Consider the following 23,359-nt stretch of genomic DNA (forward strand, 5'->3'; position numbering starts at 1 on the left):
TATTTAAAACATTACCATCCTTGTCCGTGCATCAAACATTTGGCACAGATATCCACTGCAACTCACTGTAAGATTACTTTTATCACCTAAGTCACTTTCCTCCGTGGAGGCTAGGTGAGTTAAATCGTATTGCATGCAGAGTTCCCGCCGCACTCTTTTCCATAAGCCGCAGTCCCTTCATTACGCCAGCCGCAGACTAATGAATTGGATGGGAACTGGGTATTGCTCTGGTAGACTGCGCACAGTGAGAGCGCCATCTTGCAGAGAGGAACCAAACGAAAACTCACCGATTTTTGCTGAATTGCTGTCCAGATAGCACATTTGTAATCTGACAGGCGTAGTAACAGTTCTGATTTGTCCAGGTTCTGTCATTTCCTATTTCTATTTTTATGATTGTTGCTACTATGAACTACATTTTGGTTTCTTTTATCACCTCAATCATCAACTGGAAGACCACCAACACCCATTTAAAGGTTCAATAATTTGGTGGTAATAGACAAAGTTTTGTTGAAACTCACTATTAGCACCAATTAATTTAATTATTTTAACTTCAATCAGTATGTGTGCAGACCACCACTTAGCCGTGGTCATACATTGGACCTTGTTTTAACCCTGGGTGTAAAAACATCCTTTGTGGAATTACTGGATATGATTGTATCTGACCACAAATATACAGTTTAAAAGTACAGTTTTTAGCTGTGAACCACCTGTTTTTAACACGGTCACACTCAGCTCCACGTGCACTCGCATATTTAACGAGCAAGGCGTCTCAAAGTTCTATGCATGATTTGATAGTTAAAGTTTACACACCCGTCCCACACCAATAATCTGGCCGACCGTTTCATTTCAATGTTTGTCTTTAATAAATGTTATTGAACCTCTTAAGATTAGAATCTCAGAAAGAAATATTCGCAGCTGTAAAAGGGAATGTAGGAAAGAAAGCAGTCTCTAAATACATTGCAATATTAGGAGAGAGCTATTATTACACTATAACAACATGGTTAAGGATGTGATTTTTATTTAAGACTGTTGATCAGCTCGTAAATCCAACCCCTCATTGGGCCCCAGTCGATAGTTAAGCTGATTGTGAAAAGGTTTTATCTTATTTTACTGATAAAGTGGAGTCAATGAGAGCCTCTATTACCCCTAATGTCACTTACTCTGATGTCCTTCACCCACAGCAAGATGGTTTCAACCACTTTTCCAGTATTCCAGTAGTCCCTCACCTTGTCTGAACTTTAAGAAACAGTCACATATGAGAGTGTCTTCCACTCTCTTGATGTAATACCAACAACGATTGTAATTGGGAAGATGATTGACAGACGAGACGTCACTCGCCCATTTTCCACTTTCTAGGAGATTTAATACTCCTTATCTGTCCACCACAGCAAGTATCCCACCGCATCCCCATTCTCCTCCTTTTCATTAGTAGCTCTAAGCTCACATTACCTTATCCAAAGAGGGTGTCAGCAGACATCACTTACACACAATCTCTGCTAAAGGCATCCAAGACCATGGGCAGCTACCAAGCTAAACATGCTTACTGTCAGTGCTCCAAACAACCATTAACAACCACAGGACATTTTCGAAACATAGAACAATTTGAGGTGTTACATACATGACCACAGTATGTGGATTTCAAGTTAGTTTTGGATCCTCTGTGGAGAATATTCAAATGAATTTACTGTGGTGATCAATTTCTGTCAGAGGACATTCTGCCCAAATCAGGTACAATTTTAATGTTCTGCTTACATTCTTTGCAGCTGATCCTTCAGAAATACTGCAGCTTTCTGTTGACCATTTTAGGCATTCAGCAGATTTGTCCACTAGAGGGCAGTACTGTGCAAACTTGGCCCCTACATGTAAACTTCTAGTGTGTGGAGCAGAGAGTGAAGGAGAGTGGGCTCAGCACTAAGTGGCTAGTTAGCTACACTGTTTCCACACTTGAATGTATGAACATATGTCTTTAAAATACATTTGATCATATCTGAAAAATACTACTGACATTAAGGCACCATGTAGACTCCATTAGATCAGCAAGTCACAGTGGCCCTGGAAATATTTTGGTAGCTGAGAGACGGTGGCGAAAGGAACTGTGGAATTGGTGGAACCTGCGCCTAGGGGAAGGGCAACTACAACCCTCCATTTTTAGGGTTTAAGGAGCTAACATCCAAAAAGTGGTCATCTTCAAGCCAAAAACAATTGCGTAGGATTTGTTGTTGGAATGTACACAACCTGAGAACTGGCATAAGTAATCAAAGAGATGGAAAACAACAGGATCAACTTGCTTTGTGTATCAGACACAAGATGGATCAAGACAGTATGAGACAGACTGCATCAGGACACCATGTTGCATACTTGACAAGGATCCATCATAACCTGCTATGCATCAACTGGTGATTCAGAAGAGAATGAGAAGTACGTATTCTATGACAAGCTCTAAGAAACTCTGACCCACCATGATGTTCTGCTTGTTGATTTAAATGAAAAAAAAAAGCTGGCATAGAGGACAGCAGGAAAGAAAATGGGTGAATATGGTTGTGGCAGCATGAACAACAATGGAGGAAGACTCATAGATTTGTGTGTGGAAAACCATCTAGTTATCGGCAGAACTATCCTCCAACATAAAGAATTCCATAAAAGAACATGAAACATAAAACCAGCGGGATATACCCATAATCAAATAGACCACATTATAATCAACAGGAGATGGAGAAGTAGCCTTCAAGATGTGTGTGCTTATAGTCCTGATGTTGGAAGCGATTATAATCTAGTGATGGGAACGATTAGTAGCAAAAACTTAGTAGCAAGAACCAGCAGAAAAGACTTGTTCTAGATTGAACTACGCATTAGATTCAGCAAGCTACAAAATGAGCTTGAACTTGATCTTGACAATCTTTAACAGAGAAGATCCTGTGATCTTGACAATCTGAAACAGAGAAGATCCTGTGATCTTGACAATCTTAAACAGAGATGATCCTGTGATTGAAGCTGACATTGAAGAAAAAGACAGAACTTTAGATAGAAATAGTGAACTGCCTAACTTAGAAGAAACAACAAAAACTATTAAAAAGTCTCAAGAATGGCAAGGCACCTGAGGTAGACAGAACCCATCCAGAAATGTTGAAAGCAGAAGAGGCTTTAACAGCCCTTACTAAGTCCTTACAACCATACTGCAGAGAATATGGGAGGCAGACTGGAATGTTAATCGTAAAGCTACCAAAGAAAGGAGCTCTAGAAGACTGCAATAACTGGAGAGGAAAAACTGTGTCACTTCATAGAACACTCTTTGACAGAATAACATCCGAAATGAACCGAGTGCTTAGGAAAGAACAAGCAGGCTTTTGAAAAGGTCCATCGTGAGCAGATTCGATTTTTACTTTAAAGCAGCAATAAGGAGTTCTGTTCCAAAACTAGCACGCTAACTACCGAAAAGGAGTGCTAAAACCTTGCAAACACCACCAACTGGGCTAGTTGACCCTGATAGAAGCTTGGCAACACACTAACTGGTGTCTTTTGGCAGTATAGCTGGCAATGTCATGCTGTGTAAGCTTTTCTTCCATTTTTGCAGGGTATTCCAGCCCGGTACACAGAACTACATGGGAAAGACACAGGTGTTTATCTGTCCTTCACATGACCACATGCTATCACAATTTATTTGAGGATGGTACCAAAATTAGTTGCCTATAAAACCAGACCTCAAAAAGTGCCAAGGCATCACACAGACCAGCACTTTGGAGATTCTAGCATATGATGGACAGACCAGACAGACAGGAGCAGAAGTGGACACATAACTGATGCATCCTATCATATGTATAGACTGGATGAGGGGAAAAAATATATCTATTGAAAAAAGGGAAAAAGAGACCTAGATTATGCTGATGACATGAGCATTAATCTCACAAAGATTTCAAGACATAAATATATAATCGAGCAGATCTTGCAGCCACTGCACAACAGATTGGCCTCATGATTAATACCAACAAGACCAAGGTGATGAAAGTAGACGCTAAACAACATCAGGCATTGATGATTAACGAAAGACAAGTAGAGGAAAAAGATGAGTTCCGGGAAGCAAAATAACATCAGATGGCATCTCAGAGAAAGATGTGACACAGAATCAATGAAGCAAAAAGAGCTTTGGCAGCACTGAGAAACATACGGAAGTCTCCAAACCTTGAAACGCCCATGAAACTCCAGATCAAGGGAGTCGTAGGAGTACTTCTTTATGGTGCAGTATCGTGGAAGGTCACAAAGTCTATCTGTGACAAACTGAACGTTTTCCAGATTAGATGCTAATGACGTATTCTGATATTCTGGCCAAACATCATATTCAACCAAGAACTAAATTGCTGAACCAACACCACAATGTCTATTTATAATCAAATGCAGGCGATGCCGATTAAGTGGGCAAGTCCAGAGAATGACTCAAGATGCCATACCAGATGGACTCCAGACAGACGGAGAAAAAGAGGGAGATCAAGAGAAACACGGAGAAGATCATATGAGAGGGAAAGGATAGCTTTGGGTTGGACTCGGGGACAAGCTCCACGCTTGCAACTGACAACAGTGGTGCTCCTTAGGGCTGGCCTATGTGCCAATAGGCATGAAGAAGACCAACAGTGGTGCTCCTTAGGGCTGGCCTATGTACCAATAGGCATGAAGAAGACTAGATACTAACCCAAGTAAGACTAGATAACCCCGACCCGTTCAAGTGCTCTATGGACTCCACTGCTTTCCATCTCTACCATCTCAATTGCAGGGCAAAAAAGGATTACAGGCTGCAGCATAAGACAAAAACAGCGCATAGACTTTGGGACCGATTGGCATATGGACAATGAGAGATCCAGAGAAGTGACAAACATTTAGAGTATTCCTGTTTACGGTAATGGAACACGCCAGATATCTGGCATTTCTGGAATATAACAAGCTGTCAGTTGACCTAAAGAGGTCATTTGTGTTTGTAATTTCTTGTGGGAAAAAAAACATTTGTATTAACATTTAACCTCAGCATGAGTAGGAAGAGGGTGAAGCTGCCTATTTTACATTGAAATATGAATCTCAAAGAAAAGAGCCACTCCCAAGAAGGTGTGTTTAATCAGCAGGGCTGAAACACAACTCCCAAAGTTACTTCAGTAAACTCAAATTACTTATCCTAATGTTCTAAGCATATTTTGTAACCAAAGTGCTTCAGTGTACTGTCATAACACTGGTAGAATGATATGTACTGTCATATACTGTAATGACAGACGGCCTGAACCTTTCATTTATGAGAGAAAACACATGGTGGCAGTATGGAGCGACCAAAATGAATCAGCCTTTCAGTTGCCTTGAACCTCTTATTGGTTCAAGTTCACTCTGGTGTCAAAGGAGGGAAGTGATTTATCCTTTCGCACAAAGTCCTGTAAAATATTTTGTTGACCCCACTGCAGAGAGCATAATACCGACTCATATCAGTATAGCCAACCAAGCAGCGAGTGGCTTTATTATAAACCAAAAGCCATGCGTTGTTTCAGATTTGAAGGAACACAATTTGTTGTTTTGGATTCCTGCACCCCGCCTGCAGAGAGAGGAAAATGAAAAGCACAATAAGTGAATTGGGGGCATAAGAGACACAGCTTCAGAGATTTCAGAAAATATAGTACACCCCCCTCCTACCACCACCACCACCCACCCACACACAATTTTTTTTAGGGTAGCATCTGTCAGACTGTATCGCCACATCCCACACTCAGGTCTCACCTGCTAGCCTCTGCATTTCTGACCATGCAAATAGTGAGACTCACCTTATGGAACACTCAGAAGCTGTGATGTGTGAGGAGGAGAGAGGAACACGGCATGATCATGAGCTCATGGACATCCTTTGCAAAGGAGACAGCACTTGTTGCATTTTATCGCTGATATCTGGTAACTATAAACACGTCGACAAATCTCAGAGCTAAAAAGATGATTTTACATTTTCACAGATTTCTTACTTTAAGGAATTTGTTGTCCCCTACTGCCCACCAAGACCACTTCGTTCCCAGAGAGCAGGTCTCCAGCAGGTAATTCCAAGAATATCGGAGGCAGAGCCATCTTCTATCAATCCCCTCCTCCTGTGAAATAATCTTTCTGCTTCCATCCGAGAAACAGACACCCTTCCCATCTTTAAATCTAGACTAAAGACATTCCTCTTTAGGGCATCCCATAGTCATGAATAATGCATGAACAAAACCGACACTTGTTGCAACATTCTTCATACTTCTTGTCAGCCATGTTGTTTAGCAGGAGTGGGTTACAGACAGCGCATGTTGTGGTGTGAAGGAGTGATCTCGCAGATGCTGGATACAGTATGTGGTACGTGTTGCAGCTGTCGCCAGCCAGTTGGACACTGTCATTGCATCCTGCCATCCTGGGTATTCTTGTATAACTAAAATCCCCATGCACCAAGACAGCCAACATAACTCATCAAAACTAGACATCTATAAAATTCCCATACACCTTGTCTCTCACAGCCCCTCCCTCCCCCTTCCTCTATCCCTACCTCTCTACCCGGCTGCTCCAAGCAGCGCCCACCTCTGATGAGCAGATATTCCTGCACCTTGAGACTATTGTATTGTTTTGCCGCTTTATAAATAACATTGAATTGTATTGTCTCTGGTTCAATATAAAAAAATATTGGAATGTATACATTTCAGTTTAGTAGCACTTAGATAGTGACACTAGTTTGAAGTTAATGTACATATTTTGTATCATCCAGTATCAGCGGGAATAGGCAGAGCAAGATCAGATTACCCATGTGACTTTTGCTTTGTGTGTAGACGCATGCTGTGTAACATTAAATAATGATTTTGACTAATAAATTAAATATGCTGCTGTAGGCCTTATTGAGAATCCATACCATTTAGAAAGTGAACCAAAAGATCGTGTGTGGGGATGGGACACTACCAGAGGCTGAACCAGTTTCCAGCCAATTCAGAGCTGCCTAAAAACACTCATAAGCATTTATATACTTTTTCGCTCGGCACTCCTTTTGCTGGTACACCACACCTGAAATGGAGGGGTAGATACCCAAGGCGATGTCTGCTGTCAAATTGAACATCAGCAATTGAATGATTGCAGCCAGTTCTATTTAACCACTGAGGCTGACAAAAAACCCTGGCTAGACAGATTATGTCAGGCTTGTGAAAAGGAGGCGTGAAAATGTTTGCTTCTGCAAAATAATGAATAAAAGTTGTCTAAGAAAAAAATAAACATTCAGCTTTCAAACAACTTTTGCGTCTCCTCTTAAAACATTACCATCTTCCACGTTTTCCCTTTATTGTTTCAAGAAGGGGTTTACTTTAGTCCTGTTATGTTCTGGTTCACACATGGTTGCCATGGTTGCCAAAGCCTACTCACATACACGTGACAGAAGGTTCTGTATTCCATTAATTTTTTAAGAAGGCAGGTAACTGTGATAGTAGTCATGAGTCAGTTTGTCTATGTGAAAAAAGTTGGGCAAAGCAAATCACATGCAAATGAATAGTGAATGTTGCCCAGCGACAGCCAGATTGTATATCCTCTACAGTTTGAACAGTGAGGGACTATCGTGTCATCTATTTGGTTAAAAAGAACAAATTGGAGGGCCATTGAAGGACATGTTGTTGTTCCTCATAGGTGAGATGTTTAATCTGGGGATTACTTAAATAGAATGACAGTTTTAATATTAAATAGAAGCAGGATAGGTCACCTGCTAGTCCATTTTGTTGCATGACTACACCCTCACTAAACCATAACTGGCAGGATTAAGATTAATCTCTGTAATTTTTTTTATGACAGACAGTTTTAAAAAACAAATGAAGATGATTTAAGCCTTTCAGATGCAACAAACTAGTGCAGGCAAGATAACAATGAAATGGCGCATTTGGGTGTTAAGTGTAACACATCCATGATAGGATTAATGTTGTCATTAAATTTCAAATGGTTTGCCCTCAATACATAGTTGGGTACAAATGTTTGATTAACTGCATGTCTGCTTGGCAGGCGAAGCGAACGCCTCAACGATGCAAATAACCTACATGAAGATTTAGCTGACAGGTGTGGTGGCGCACCTCTCCACTGTGTAGTGCTGCTTGCACAAATATGGTCTAAGTGGAAGGGTCATCAGAGGGAACCTTAACCAGTCATGTCAATGTCTGAAGTTTAAAAAGCAACCTAGATCAGCCCGGGTTATTTTGGAATGAAGTGTTGTGGACAGATTATGTAAAAATGGAGTTGTGTGACCACAATCAGCAAAGGTATGTTAAGAGAAACAAGGAGCACCATCAGATGCAAAGAGCCCTTTGCCAGTTGCTAAGCACGTGGGTAGATCTATTCTGCTTTGGGACAGCCAGTGACACAGGAACCGTTCAGATCGAGGGAATAATGGATTCCACTAAATATCAAGAAGCTCTAGATGCAAATGTCATGCAATCAGTCAGGAAATTGCAGCTTAAAAGAAGTCAAAAATGATCCTTAGAACTTGCAGTGATCTGCTAGGAAGAGAGTGAAAATAAAGGTCTGTTCACTGCAGGGGTTGCATTTATTTCTTTCCATTTCAAAACTCAACAACATGTTTTGCACAGGGTCGCCCAATACCTTGCATACAATTGTAGCTTGCATGCACTGGTATAGTTAGAGCTGGCGATATAGGGGCACAAGGGATGCAGATGTACCCGGTACCCATTTCATCATTAAGAACAGTACAGTGTGATAGTATTTACCAACTGTCAAATTTTAGAACTGTTAAAAAGAAGACTCCAACCCAACTCTGATCTTATTTTTTTTGCTGCCACATGGCACAAATTAGGTGGGTCCCAAAACTTCAAATATTTGCTTCTGCAATTGAAAGCTGCGTGCAAGCTGCTCATTATCAAAGGTTTCAACATAATTCTTGAGAACTTCCATTAGATTCATGCACATCCATTGGCACTGAGGTTGTAGCAGTCACTGCTGCACACCCCGAGGCTAAGATCATGGCTCATCTTTTCTCAACTCCACTTTTGGCTTATATTTACTCCCATATGCATAACAATGGTTACCGCAGTCATCTAAACTTGTATCTGATGTCCAAAACTTTACACACAAGTCACTTATTTTGGTAGTACAATCTAAAAGAGAGAGAGAAAAAAAAAACAAGAAAAAGATCGGTGCTTCAAGCCCTGCCATGTAAACCTTACTTAAACTGCATATTAAGTATGTACTCAATTGTAGACAAAGATAATTACAGTGGGTCAATTCATAACTACAACAAAATGTATATTTGCTCTGACTATTGAGCTGCAAGTAACAGAACACTCAAAACATGGTAAGGAACACAGGGAATAAATCACTGAAAGCAGTGTACAGGTTCAGACAAGAGTGCTTTGATTAAATAAAGACTCTTTGAAAAGGGACATCTGCACTGTTGGATTATAGCGCAACACCACAATGCTAGCACAAAACCAGAGGAGGGAACTGTTTTTTTTTTTTTTAAAGCAAACAACATAGTAAAGACCTTCACATACAATGTGCCATTTTAAAAGACAATTAAAACATTCAAACTTAGTCAAGCACACTTGGGTTTTTAAAAGAAATCTCTTATAAGCTCCTGACAACATCCCAAGGTCAAAGTATCAACAAAAACGGTAAAGAAGCGGAGTACAATGAAGACATTTTGTTTTCTTCAGCTGACCTCCATCATTGAACTTTTCCTCTAAGGGTTGATTCCATCTGGGAACCGGCTGAAGCACTATGACGAGAACTCACTGGCCTAAAGTGTACTTTCCAATTACATTGAGCACAGTTTGCAGGAGCATTTCATCAAACGGGTTTATTATTCATATCAACGATCATGTAATTTAGAGAAATGTCTGTAAGAAAAAGCTCTTTGATGCCGTTATAACAGATGTTTGGGAACTATTATACTCATACCTGATCTGATCCAATCAATAAGAACTAAACAGAGAATTCATAGCAATCTGTCCGAGAAATTGTGTTAATAAAGTGTTCACTGTGCAGCAAATAACAATGGAAAAATGGTATGACGATAACAACGACAACACACACAAAACATTAACATATCATATATTTACAGACTTAGTCTCTACGCAACATGTTAAAATCAAAGTTAAAATAATTGAAATAAAACAATACTGACCTGCATTTTCTGATCATCAACAACACATTTCACAGATTACTCCTTAAGTGACCAATCCAGTCCTGCTCATTTTGCAGTAACTTGCTAAGACACCGATATCCACTTAAAGCTTATATAACAGCCGCTTAAAAATATATTATTGTGCAAAGGTTTTTCTAGGCCTGATCACTTAAGTCTACTGTTAGTCATTCTCAGTCCAGTATTTGAGGTCTCAGCTAAAGTAAAATTAAGTACATACAGTATATCAGTGATTCCTGCAAGTATATACAAAATACAATGCAAAATATACACTGGAAATGGACACGTTGCTACCGAAGGGGGTTTCCTGAAACACAATATCGTACTTCAATGAGGGCTACAACACCCACGGGGATGAGCTGTGATGATTCTGTAGCGGATCTGATTGGACATTGTTAGCATATGCGCTTGTATGTGTAGATGTATCCGTTGCAGCAGGGGCACGTGTGCGTTACATCCTTCAGGTCATCAATCAGACATGGTATCAAGCAGCATCCCAGATCACACCTAGAGTGAATGAAAAAGAAACACGTACACATACGCTGAGCAAAAAAAAAAAAACGCCATACACTCAAAATCACTGTGCTGAGGGCTTACAAAAAATAAATCAACTCCATGGAAACCGCTGGGCCACTTACCCCACGAAGAAGCAGAACAGGCAGAAAAGTGAGTTCATGAGGCCGACGTCATGGCTAATGCGTGTGATGATGGCCTGCTGGCAGTGTGGACACACTGTCTGCACTGGACTGGCCTGGAACATCTCACCCTGAAGGACCGTCACTGTTGTGGTTGCCCCAGGAGGGGCAATAACTGTGGCTGTGTGCCCTCCAGCAGGGCCAAAGCGACAGGGCGCAGGACCAAACTGCCCTGGCATCATCTGTGGATAATGACTTGGTGATGGATAATAGCCACCTGTAACAAGTGGAAATCAGTTAGGATTGTGTTACATACTAGGCAAGGCAATACATGATTGTGAACTTGCTAGGGAACCAGACTATAGTGTTTTGACAGTGTAGTTTTGGCAGACATACCATGTAGGTGTGGCATAGGTATTGGTCCTGGTCCATCCCCGGGGACATGAGGCGGCACAAAGCCTGGGTGAAAAGACGACTCGTATGGAGGTGGGCCATAGTCTGGGGGCTGGAGCGGGGGCTGACCCTGACCCTGGGGCTGACCCTGGGGCTGGGGCTGACCCTGAATTGGACCTGAGGTCACAGGGGCGGAACCTGCAGGACAAATTAAATGTTAATGCAACATTATTATCCATTTAGTAGGCTAAACTGGGGTAATTTCTACTGGATAATGGAATGCCTCCCTTTTAATGAACTGGTTTCTTCTAGGGATAGTGTCACTCAGGATCTCGATGGCCGTTTTCCAGATTTAGATGTACTCGATGGATACAACCTGCTACTGGTTCTGGAGAATAGCCCAGGGGCTGCAGTGCTGCCACATATTTTCCCATTGAGAAAATTGATCTGTCACAGAAGTCCATAATGGACAACAACGTGATGACACATCCTCAGAACTCAATATCTACGCGACAGAGAGCGGGGGATGGAAGAGAGACACAGAGCATGACAGTGCCTCCAGTTTGTTGCGATTCACAATGCTGCATATTCTGTTGATTTACAGAAGAATTTCTGCATAAAATTGTAGTCTTCATGTTAAATTCCACTTCTTCTGGCCACCTGATGGTGGTATAAAGTCATGCACAGTCGGTCAAACTCACTACCACTGCTTCATGTCCCATATGTTTGGTGTCAGATATGTGATTAGGTAAATTGACGACCACAGTGAGGTTTGCTTGACGATGACTTTCATGCCATAGCTGGATCTATAACTGTTATCTCACTGAAAGTTAAATAAACTAATTGCACATTATGTTATTCTGCATTGTATTCAGTTGTGAAACTGTAAATGGGGTTCGAACATGACATAAAACTTGAAGCATATTGAATTGCCTTTGGCTGTTGCATTCAACTGTTTATTTTGCCGTCCGTCTTGCAGGGAGAAGGCATTTCAAAATAAAACTCCCTCCTAAGTTTATGAATTAGTCCAACATGTTCTCCAAAATGTATGTGCTCTATTTTACAACTGGTAGTGTTTTCTGATCTTGTACCTGACAACTGTTTAGTGCCTTAGTGTCCGCCTGCATGGTCGAGGAATTATTTTCTTTGCGTCTTTGCAAAGATTTACATTCTTTTACGTCTTAGCGAAGACTTGAGGAAACCATGCCCTCTCCTTTGATGTGCACCATTGTGAAGAATAAAGTCTTGTTCCTGATTTTTCAACCTCTGCCTGATTGAGTCTCCATTTATCACTAGTATAAAAAAATTACCATAATTCTGCAATATGGATTTGTTTAATATATGTTCATTGATCCATCTTGAATTAAAAGGTGCTGTCTGAGACTGTAATCCAATACACTCCTCACAATCCTCTAGCTGTCCGTTTAGTGTGTGCGCTCAGAAAACCCTTCAGTGTTCCGACACAGTCCTGGCTCTGTAAATGGGAAACACATAGCGGCTCGGACCAAACCATAAACAATGCGAGCCAATCAGCCGGCCTCAGAAGTATGGAAGGTAGGGGTGTACTTATATTGGCTGTTCAGTACAAATAGCAACAACCTTTAGCCAGAATCGCAGACTCAATCTTTAAATCAAAATAGAAGATGGGACATTTTCTGTACCATGGCCCCTGGCAGCAGGATACAGCGGCTGAAAACATTCAAACTTTGTTGCAGTCTGCCCCTCTATTGTGATGTCACAATTACCAGAAATGTAGTAGTCGATACCAATACCACTCAAATTTCACAATTCTTGAAATCCAATTCGATACCATGGTAAAAAAACGAAACTATATATCCTTCGTACGTCAACATTAACTCCTTTATTAAAAACTTTACAACATTACAATTACAATCATTTTTTCTACGATGGCACAGCATATCAATTGCAATATCTGGCCAAGCCATGAAAAATATATGGAAATAATAAATAAGCCTAACGGAAAATTATGAGATTTCAGTCATTAAGTAATAATAATAATAAAACTTTATTTATATAGCACCTTTCATGCAAAAGAATGCAGCTCAAAGTGCTTTATGGTATGGTATGGTATGGTTTTAGGTATGGCTCAATGACTAAGAAACCAGCAGAGGCTGTACACCAACGTACTCACAGACAGAATCACACCTGTAAATGCTCAAAGTGCAAGCAGCAGTTTAAATGTACTGAAATGGTGACGTCAGTCCAGAAATATTTTTTTAAAACGCTAAAGTTATATTTTGATGTCAGATGACTGTAAGGACGGTGGCCTCCTCCTACTACTAGCTAGGGTTACATTACGTTAGCCTAAATATGGTAGCCTTTAGCCATTGCAAACTTTGTAAAGCTCAGGATTAGGTTGATTTCAGTTGCTGTCTCCCAAAATTGCCACTAGAGGTAGCTTTTTGTACATTTTAACTTACATCTGGGGTAAAGGTAGTTTAGCAACGGTAGTTTAAGGAGAGATTAGAATTTGTTTTTGGCAGAATTAGACCGCCATTAAATCCATTAGGGTTGTAGGCTATGCGTTTCTTTACCCATGTAGGCTTGTTGTCTTTTAGGGCTACTTGGGCTGTGTGAATTGAATGATATAGGCCTATTAGTAGGCTGGTTTCACGACAAACACATTTTGTTCTTCACCCTGTGTACACCAAGCACCATTGATAATGACATTTCATTTTATGTGACATTCAAATACAAGCCACAATCCCAAAATGAGTAGGTTTATCGTGGTTAAACTTTATGCAGTCTAATATTTTACTGAACACGGCAAGGCAATGACAAGATTTAAGGAAAAATCTCACATTTGTTGGTGGAGGCGATGGTAATTGTATTAATAGCCGATATACTCCTTTTAATTATGGCATTCTGATATTTGTACGGATCTAACTTCGTTATTGATATCATTGAGTAGCATCAAAGTTCCGGTTTCCAGGTTAGCCGCTTATCAGCTGAACCCAAGCTTTTTTACACAGCAGTCACTTTCAACTTAGTGCACAGCTACCTGTTAAACCCTGAAACTTCCAGATAACTTAAAACAGTTCTAGAGCCGCTAAGCCAGCAAAATGCTAACTGACAGAACAATTGCTCCTGTAGGACTCTCTCTCTGCTGAACTTTGCAAAGCCCCTCTAACGCTAACAACAAAACGAATGGGCTATTAATAATAAACGAACACTACTGGTTGTGGTGCCTACCATTTACCTGGGAGCTGGGAATTACTTCACACCCAAGTTGACTGCGTTCCAGTTACCATATTACCAGATGTTAGCAATACCAGTTGATAACGCATTAAGCCTAACTTATGGTTGTACGCATCCGCATACACGCAGAGCCCTCTACATCATTGCCCGCTCCAGCCCCTCAGACGTATTTTTCGGTTACAATAATAGGGTTTTTACACAAAAAAAAAAAAAAAAAAAAAAAAAAAAAAAAAAATCGAAGGAAAAAATTGTCAAACAAACAACTATTATGTACATATCCGACCATCTACAGAGTTTGGTCCGCCATCCTTTTTTTTTCCAGCTTCACAATTTGATTAGCCGGAAAAAGAAATTGCGCCCCCTACTGTTCTGGCGGTGAATTGCTTTGCGACACCCACCAACCGACGGAGAACTTTAAAATGTTCACGACTGCGTCGAAGCAACAGCATAGCCACGTAGAAGCATATCTCTGCCTTTACGCAGCATACACGCATACAAACACCATAGCAACATGTCTTCAGATAGAAGTTGGACAGTACAGTGTGTACGACTGAGACATAAATACGACAGAAGTGCTAATAAAGTTTATGAGCGGGGGCAGCCATCTTGGATTCTGAAGTCAGGTTGGTGGAGTTCGTCCGACTTCCCAAGTTGGAATTCTGACTTAAGGGGGCTTTCCTGTTGACTGAACTGGGATATCAGACAGTGGTATCTGTTTTGGCAATGCCAACGTAACCAGAACATTGTTGCATCTTCGATCGGAGACAGCGCAGTGTCTGTTCCACTTTATTTTGCTACCAGTTAATTGTGGATGGGCATGACCATTGAAGTATATATCAATGGTATAACCCTAACGTTATTCTTGCAGATTTATTAATGAATGAAAGGCAGTCATTATTATTTCGAAAGTAAAATTACTTGTAACGTTAGGTCTTACACGGCAGCTTAATTTATCCTAAAGTAGAAATAGCAGCAAAGCTTCAGTCAACCAATTCGTAACTTTAGAATCGGGTCATTGAGGGGTTAATCTGTGTCTGTGTAGCGATGTAGTCGCATCTTTAAATGTTAAAAGTGGTTAACGATTCGAATCGATGAATGATAACACCCGTACCAAGCAGCCCACACTTAAGGTGCCACTTCAACCCTATACCTACCCATAGCCACTCACCTGAGCAAAACGAAAACAAAATTATACAATTGAAATTTCAGGAAATACTCAAACGATGCAATGAAGGCTAACAAATTCAGCTAATTTACCTGATATAGGTCCATTCTTCTCATCAACCAATGGGGCCATGGGACCCCCAGGATATGGAGGGGGAGGATCACTGGACATGCTGTATGTAGATGGAGACGGAATTCCAGCCAAACCTAACCTTGAAGTTCAGTCAGTGTATGTGGACGTAGCGTGCAGACAGTCCAAGCCATATGCAGTACACTGGATCTCACCTTTTTTACTGCAATTCAAATACAACAAAATGAGCTGCTTCCTAAAGTGAATTATAACAGAGAAAACAGCAGACATTACATTTACATTTAGGCATTTAGCAGTCGCTTTTATCCAAAGCGACATACAAGGGAGAGAACAATCAAGCTACGAGCAATAGAGACCTTGTGTAACAATAAATACTATTTTACATAACAAATAGAAAAAAGTGCAGGAATGTAATTACTGTTAGTGAAAGTTAAGTACTAGTTGAAGTGCAAGTTAAGAAGGGAGGTGCTCTCTGAAGAGTTGGGTCTTCAAGAGCTTCTTAAAGGTAGAGAGGGACAACCCTGCTCTGGTATTGCTAGGCAGCTTGTTCCACCAACGTGGAACTACGAAAAGACAGTTGTACACACAATAAAAATAGGGACCTGATGTTTGAAATATCATAAGGGCAGTGTTCAACAAACATGCACTTGTTATTATTTCCGCATTTTAATATTTCAGTTCCAACGGAAATATCATTATCCTACAGAATACATTTGTGCTGTTGTTGAATAAGATCAGAGAAATATGGTTTTACACTTGAATGTGAAAAAGCCTACACATTGTATGAATCTTGAAAAGGTTTCACAAGGCACACAAACTTACTTATCTATTAAAAGCTACTGTTGCACAACCACAAAAATCATTCCTGTTCCTCTATATAAGCAACACTGCATTCACAGAAAGGTAGCTAGCAGCAAGTGTGGGCATACATTCAAAAGACAATGGCAGCACTCCACTCAATTTTGAGTGGTTAAAGAAAGATTAGATAGATAGATAGATAGATAGATAGATAAAAACTGTATTGCCACACAACAATGTTGGTGGTATTCTTCTTTCTAAACGATTCACTGCTCTATAACACTATAATACTTAGTCTTTCAAATGTAATGATTAAGGCCTATGACTAAATTACATATGAATTTAAAACTGGCACTGAATATTTTCCAAAACCTAAATGAAAAAAAAAAAAATGTAATTTTATAAATGTTTCAGATACGCCTAGGTTGAACAGGTACTGCACACCTAAATGTGTTTGAGCTGTAAACTAAATTATATGACTGTACTATGATCGCCAATTCTGGTGTTAAAATTGACAAAATTGCCTATATTACGATACGGGCAAAGGACAGATTACTTTAGGTTAAATAGATTTCCACTCAAGGTAAATAACTTTAAACTATGATATTTTTAATCATTGGTTTTCTCTGTGTTTGTAGCCTGCTAAATGTACTATATTTCATTATTATGAAACCAAAACTGCAGATGAACACATAGTAAAAAAAAAAGCCACGGTCTGTTCGAAAGTAATGTTCTATTATTTTGAAAAGCTTACTGTGATAACATAACGACATAAACGAAATTGCTTGGATTAATTACTACAGCCTTTTTGGAACTAAATCAATTTAGAACACGATAATTTAAGTCGTTATCGACGAGATATGCCGCTTTAATCCTCTTTGAATCGGTCATAAGTCTGTAAAGTAGGTTAAACATTCCGGATAAGTTACCTTCTGTATTCAGGTCATAACTAACACTAGCGTTCGAATTGACCTCGCCTCGCGGTAATCACTGTAATAACCATGGCGGCGTCTTTTTTTGCGAAGGTAGACCAATTAGACTAACCTACTCACTGCACAGCTATTTTTACCCGGCAATGTTATATAAAGGATAGTCAAACATGAACGTGTGAAAAGATAGCTATAACGTTACATGCTCTGCACGTATTTCACATGTCTATCTCTCCGATAAAACTACAGTGTTTAATGTCACTATTTCTGCAGGCTACACAAAGGGCTTGACAAGGTTCACTTCAACCGTTTCACCAATTCATTGAGTGTAACTTCGATTTTTTTGGGTGGGAACGTTTTGTTGCGTTCCAAAATTAAAGCACAGGCAAATCGAATCAGTGCCACTGAAAAACAACGCAAAAGTTTTGCATTACAGTACAGTTCATAAAACTGGCAAACTGAACTCAACGACGTAGATTTAGTGATGTCACAAATGCATGGGATTCCCTCTGACAGTAGCCTGCTCACGTCTACAAAGGAGAAGAAAGTTCAGTGTATCTAATCACGTAAATACTTGCTATTTATACTTACAAGATCCGCATACTCACTGGCAAAGCCAGCTTATGTTAGCTAGCGAGCTAGCCTTACCAGTAACGGTGAACCGTACAGCGATTGTGGCATTATAAATTGATCAATGTATTGATCAATCACAACGGACGTTAAGGCGTCTTTAACCTTTCAGTGTGCGGAACACTTATTCTAGCTAATTTACATTACTCGTTTGTTCACTCTTTGCACAGGCAGCTAAGGTTAACTAGCCAACAATGTTTCAAGACACCAATTTGGATAGCAAACATATAAACGTCAGCATAGTGCAAAATAGTGAGGAGAACCTTAAAATATGTTGTCGTTAGTTTCATTTCTGTGATTTGGTTACTTTTAAACGTTAGCTAGCTAACTTATTGCAAAAAGTAGGTTAAACACACGCCATAATACGGGGATATATAAAATAATTTCTGAGTCCCTAAGGATTAGTTCATCTAACTATCCCTGGGTTAGACGAACAATTTATATCAACTTGACAAGATGGCTGGTTTGATTATGTAACCAATAATTTGTCCAAAGTCCAAAATAGCCAGCCTAGTTAGTATCCAGGTCGTCAATAGGTAACGTTAGAACGCAGCAGCGTTAACCCGCTAGTTGTTGTTTTACCAATATCTAAGTCTGATACTCATGTAAGGTTAGCTCTGACTAGCGTTAGCCTTCTATAACATTAATCATTTGGAACATACGGAAAGCTAGTGTAATGCTGCATCTATCGTTAAGAATATCATATCATACTTTTCATAGACATTATTATTAGTGATTTCATCACACTAACACACACACCATTTTAGAGAGTTAGTGTCACATAAATCAAAGCGGCTCCGGTCTACTTTGCGTTCACGCTAACCTACTAGCGCTATCCACTAGCTAACATAACGGTGCATAAGTACATAACGGTGAGCATTTTGTCAGATTTCCTCTGCCCTTAATCAATTGCACAAATGAAATTCAGAGAAAACATGATAGTTACCTTCACATGTGGAAAGAGCAATTTGCGGCTTCGCTAAATTATTTAGCAGTAGAAGAAGAAGATTGTCAGATTCGCGCTTGGTCAATTGAAGGCCTACCAGCAACAGATTCTCAGAATGTTCCTTAGTCCCATGAAGCTTTGCGCAGTGCTGATGCGGAAGTTCTAGAAATGTAAACAAACCTAAACCAGAGCCCATACGGTAAAAAAAAATAGGCGTTTCTCAATATGCAATATTCTCTCTGGTCCAATCACAACGTCTAACTAACGGACACACTGATTTTTACTCCATTTATTCCTATGGGAACCTCTGTGATCTCCTCGTCTTTGCGAAACACCTGATCCCGTTTTTTCCGCGGTCCGGAATAGAGTGTGGGAGTGACCATAGTCATTTTATATGCGCCAGTTTAGCATTTTTGCACGTTCTGGTTTAAAAAAATAAAATGCCTATGAGAGAAGTAATGGGGTTTTGGAAAATGGACAAGATAACACCTCTGGCAGTTAAATAAAACCTCGCATTCGATTTTTAGATTTTATTTTATTTTTTTTAAAAGATTTTTTGGGGGCTTTTTGCCTGTAATCAGACAGGATAATGAAGGTTTGACCGGAAATTAGCTGGAGAGAATAGGTGGGGAGTGGCATCAGGAAATGACAGCGGGTCGGATTCGAACGTGGGTCCCACGTGGCCGTTTAAACCCGTTCTTGGTCGGGGCTGCTGCTTGCGCAACAGCTCCCCGCATTTGATTATTTTAATTAAAATGCACGTGTATGTTGTCTCTATATAGACTGCTGACCCATGTCTGTTGCTATCCCTCTGCTACCAGCGGAAAATAGCTAACAGACAAGATAAGTCACTTAGCTTAATGCTTCACCAATTTCATTGGTGAGCAAAAGCTAACCATAGCTAGCATCATCGATCATAGATTGCAAGTGTTCTCACAACAACCACAAAGTCCTCTTATGTAAACACATCGATTACCTATGGATTTTGATAGCTACAATCTGGTGAATAAAATAAATCTGATGTCTTAGGTGCCAGAGCTGTAACGTTTAGTTTCATAAGAAACCGCTGGGTGTGAGTTTGTGTTGCCTATGCGTGTGAGGGTGCTAGTGTAAGCTAACCAAACACCGTATAGGAGCTAGCTAGCTAGCTAGTTACCTTGCGTAAACTACTGGAATTTAACCAAACCCTGGTAAAAACCCATACATCATGTGTGTTTGTGATGTGTAATCTCATTCCTTTACGTTATTAACGATTACATACTCAGGTACTAGTAATATTGAACAGCAACATTAAACACGACACAACATTAACATAATGCAATAGACATCGTTACTCAAGGACAAATTAAGGTCCTGGTATTAACTAATCATTAACTAATATTACTTCTGTGTAAAATCGTTCTGCCCGGTCCCTGCCTGCCTGCCTTACCCTTGACACCCTCCACCCACCCTATATGGACTTTTTCGGTTCTCTTTGGGCCGTCTGGAAGCCGGCCCTTAGAGGGGGATACTGTCATGGTTTGGGGCAGCGATTGCCACAATTTGGGACATTGGCGGCCTCTGGTGGCCAAAGGACAATATATGGACTTACTTGTGTACACACGTGCCTTTTTTTTCATCGTGTGCCCTCACCTGTTTCGCATTGTGTGATTGCCACTTAACTGTATTAGCCGGGGTATAAATACCTCACTAGTTTCTGTGCACTTTATCGGGTCGTTGGTCTTTTCCCAAGAAGACAGGTAGTGTTCTCTAGCACTTTGGTGCCTCTAGCTCTAGTTAGCCTCCTGTTTCAGGTTTGTGTCTTGTTGCGGTTCTCAAGCCGCTTTTGTTGTGCGTTGCTTCTTAAAGCTTCGCCTCTCGTAGCTATTGTTCAGTTCCGCCTGAAAGCTACACTTTTCGAAGCTCCTTTAGTTTATTGCCTTTTGCCCTGTAATACGTATCTTCTGTGTGTTTGGATTTTCCGTTGCCGGGAAATACCGCTTTCAAAATAAAGAGAAACAAAGTTTAAACAACATCCTGCAATTGGGTTCTCACTAGCTCACTTGGTTAATCATTGGTCTGCCGATCCAATGACCGGGGTCAACCCTCGACTCCGGAGCCTGACACTTACCAATAGTTCACTTACCCTCCTAGGTGATGTTATGGGACTTACCAATAGTGATTGGAGTTCACTTACCCTCCTAGGTTATGTAATGGACTTACCAATAGTGATTGGAGTTCACTTATCCTCCTAGGTGATGTTATGGACGTTAAAAATGCAGTTTTGATTAAAAAAAATACCCATTTGATAACAACCAATTATTAAGAACCGGTTATTTCAGCAAGGTTGTTAATAGATTACCTTGTATCACATGATAGACCTGATAATTGCTGCTTTCCTGTTGTGTCACATATGAGCTACTTCCATTATTTTGTATTATCTTACTCTGTAACCCATGTTCCTGCTCATGCACTCTGACCTTGTCTCAGTAAGAGGAGATCGCTGAGACCATTAGCATTCAAATGGCTTTTGTGAGGATTCAGGCTCTCCTGTATACATTTGCAGTGAACTATAGATCTTTGAGAAGAGCGACACTGTCATGTCAAAATTATGAAGGATGTCTGAATATCAGAGGTTCGGTCTCCAAGTTGCAAGCTAAAAATGACATCAGCAGGATGTATTCAAAGAATTTTGTCAGTGTTGAATCGATAAATATATCTATGTGTGACTGGTCCTTCCAAATCAAACTTGAGAAGCTACAGTATATAACTGATACAGCACACAACATAAAGTATGCTGATAAAAAAGAACTAAAATGTCTCACAGAGAAACAACAAGAAATATTTTGCAATAACAGTGGCATGACTTAATATCACTTGTGAATTTGTATTTCTTCAATTTAAGCTTAAAATCAATTTAAGATGGAATCAAGTGGAGGAGATTAGTCGGGTCCCTTCAGCCCCAAAAGGCATAGTTGATTCAATGGCGCTGCCTGAGCATAATTCAGTAACTATAATTTTATTTAGAAAGACAAAAACATAAGTGCATTTCATTGGTTTGTGAAATATCTTTAAGGTCCATTAACCAGTCCCACCAGGCATTTGCAATATTGCGATTCAAAAAATGCAGACAAGTTCAGTTCAACGCAGATTTACCACTAGCAGAGGATAGCAAGTTTCTCTAATATTACCACAAAATAGTCATACAAAAAAAAACCTGAATTATTCACGACTGTTTTCCATACTAATGTTTCTCCAGTGTTTTAGCATAAAAACCTAAACTCATAAAAAAGGCACCAGCATCCAATCAATTTCTACGATGACCACACTTAACATAGGTTACGTCAAGGACATTAAATGTACTCCCTGGAACATTAATGGTAGTACATTATGTATGTCTTAAATGTGATACTTATTTACCTGAGGGTAACAGTAATCTGTTGGTTTACAAATCTTAACAGCCATGGTTCCAATAAATTAAAGGTAATTTTACCGTTCACTGACACAAATGATTAGTGATTTCAACTCAGAGACATTATAATGATTGTAAATTAACTAGGGCTGTCAGCGTTAACGCGTTAATCTATGCGATTAATGCGGCCGCGATTAACGCGATAAAATATTTTAACGCAATTTAAAAAAAAAATAATAATAATTTTTAATGCCTTTATTTGGAAAGTTATGGAGAAGAGGTGGGGAGAGGATTGGGAAATTACATCAGGCCAGACTTGAACATGTGTCCCCTCGGGCAATGTAAGTAGGGGGCTTGGCCTACCAATAGCCCCCCTTGTTCAAAGTGGGGAATGACAGAAAAAGTTTGACAACCACTGCGGTAGTTGATGGAGAGAGCTGAGGGATTGTTGGGCGGAAAGTTTCTGTTTAATAGGCAAAATTACGGAACAATCGACAAAACTAAAGTTGTATGTAGCATTTGTCAAATTGAATCTAGCTATCACAGAAGCAGCTCATCTTTAAGTTATCACCTTAATGCAAAGCACCCGACAGAAAGCAGTCCCAGGTTAGATGGTCGCCAACCCACACTCTACGACTTCTCTAGTAAAATAACTAGACCAGTCCGTGAAAAGGTTACCAACGCTTTAGCAGTTTGGGTTGCCGGTGACTGTCGGCCCATCAACATAGTTAAGGACGTTGGGCTGACTGAGGTGATTCGAATTGCTTCAGGAGACAACTCTTACGATTTACCGTCGAGGGGCACCATTGTGTCTCGCATACATTCCTTTTTATGACGGCGAGAGAGCACGAAAAATTCAGCTCCTCGAGCAAGCTGCCACCGTCACCCTTACTGGTGACCACTGGACATCAGTCAGCAATGACAATTACCTGGGTGTCACAGCTCATTGTATTGACAATGTATGGAAATTGAGATATTTTTCATTGGAAGTAAAAAAAAATAAAAAA

General features: G+C 40.1%; 2 protein-coding genes across 2 annotated transcripts in view; both read right to left on the reverse strand.

The window, feature by feature from the left end:
• The window catches only part of aatka (apoptosis-associated tyrosine kinase a), a 43,742-nt gene extending 43,152 nt beyond the window's left edge, over positions 1–590 (reverse strand). The window contains exon 1 of the mRNA XM_031573130.2: positions 1–590. This exon is cut by the window's left edge and continues 454 nt beyond it. The gene's annotated coding sequence lies outside the window, so the exon portion shown is untranslated.
• A 7,929-nt stretch (positions 591–8,519) lies between these two features.
• On the reverse strand, positions 8,520–19,320 carry cdip1 (cell death-inducing p53 target 1). The gene is made up of 5 exons (XM_012825954.3): positions 18,962–19,320; positions 15,661–15,860; positions 11,188–11,382; positions 10,795–11,068; positions 8,520–10,663 (listed from the first exon to the last, which is right to left on the reverse strand). Exons 2-5 carry the CDS (start codon positions 15,737–15,739, stop codon positions 10,552–10,554), a joined length of 660 nt encoding a protein of 219 aa, XP_012681408.2. The 5' UTR covers positions 15,740–15,860; positions 18,962–19,320; the 3' UTR covers positions 8,520–10,551.
• Positions 19,321–23,359: the final 4,039 nt, after the last annotated feature.

Source organism: Clupea harengus, chromosome 1 (genome assembly GCF_900700415.2).
Source record: "Clupea harengus chromosome 1, Ch_v2.0.2, whole genome shotgun sequence".
In the NCBI taxonomy this organism is placed as follows: Eukaryota; Metazoa; Chordata; class Actinopteri; order Clupeiformes; family Clupeidae; genus Clupea; species Clupea harengus.

Excerpts from the sequence above, each read along its gene's own strand:
- cdip1 (XM_012825954.3), bottom strand. The coding sequence starts at position 15,739 with ATGTCCAGTGATCCTCCCCCTCCATATCCTGGGGGTCCCATGGCCCCA. Across the intron at positions 11,383-15,660 it reads GAAGAATGGACCTATATCAG|GTTCCGCCCCTGTGACCTCA; the intron begins GTAAATTAGCTG and ends TTTGTCCTGCAG. Across the intron at positions 11,069-11,187 it reads ACCTATGCCACACCTACATG|GTGGCTATTATCCATCACCA; the intron begins GTATGTCTGCCA and ends CACTTGTTACAG.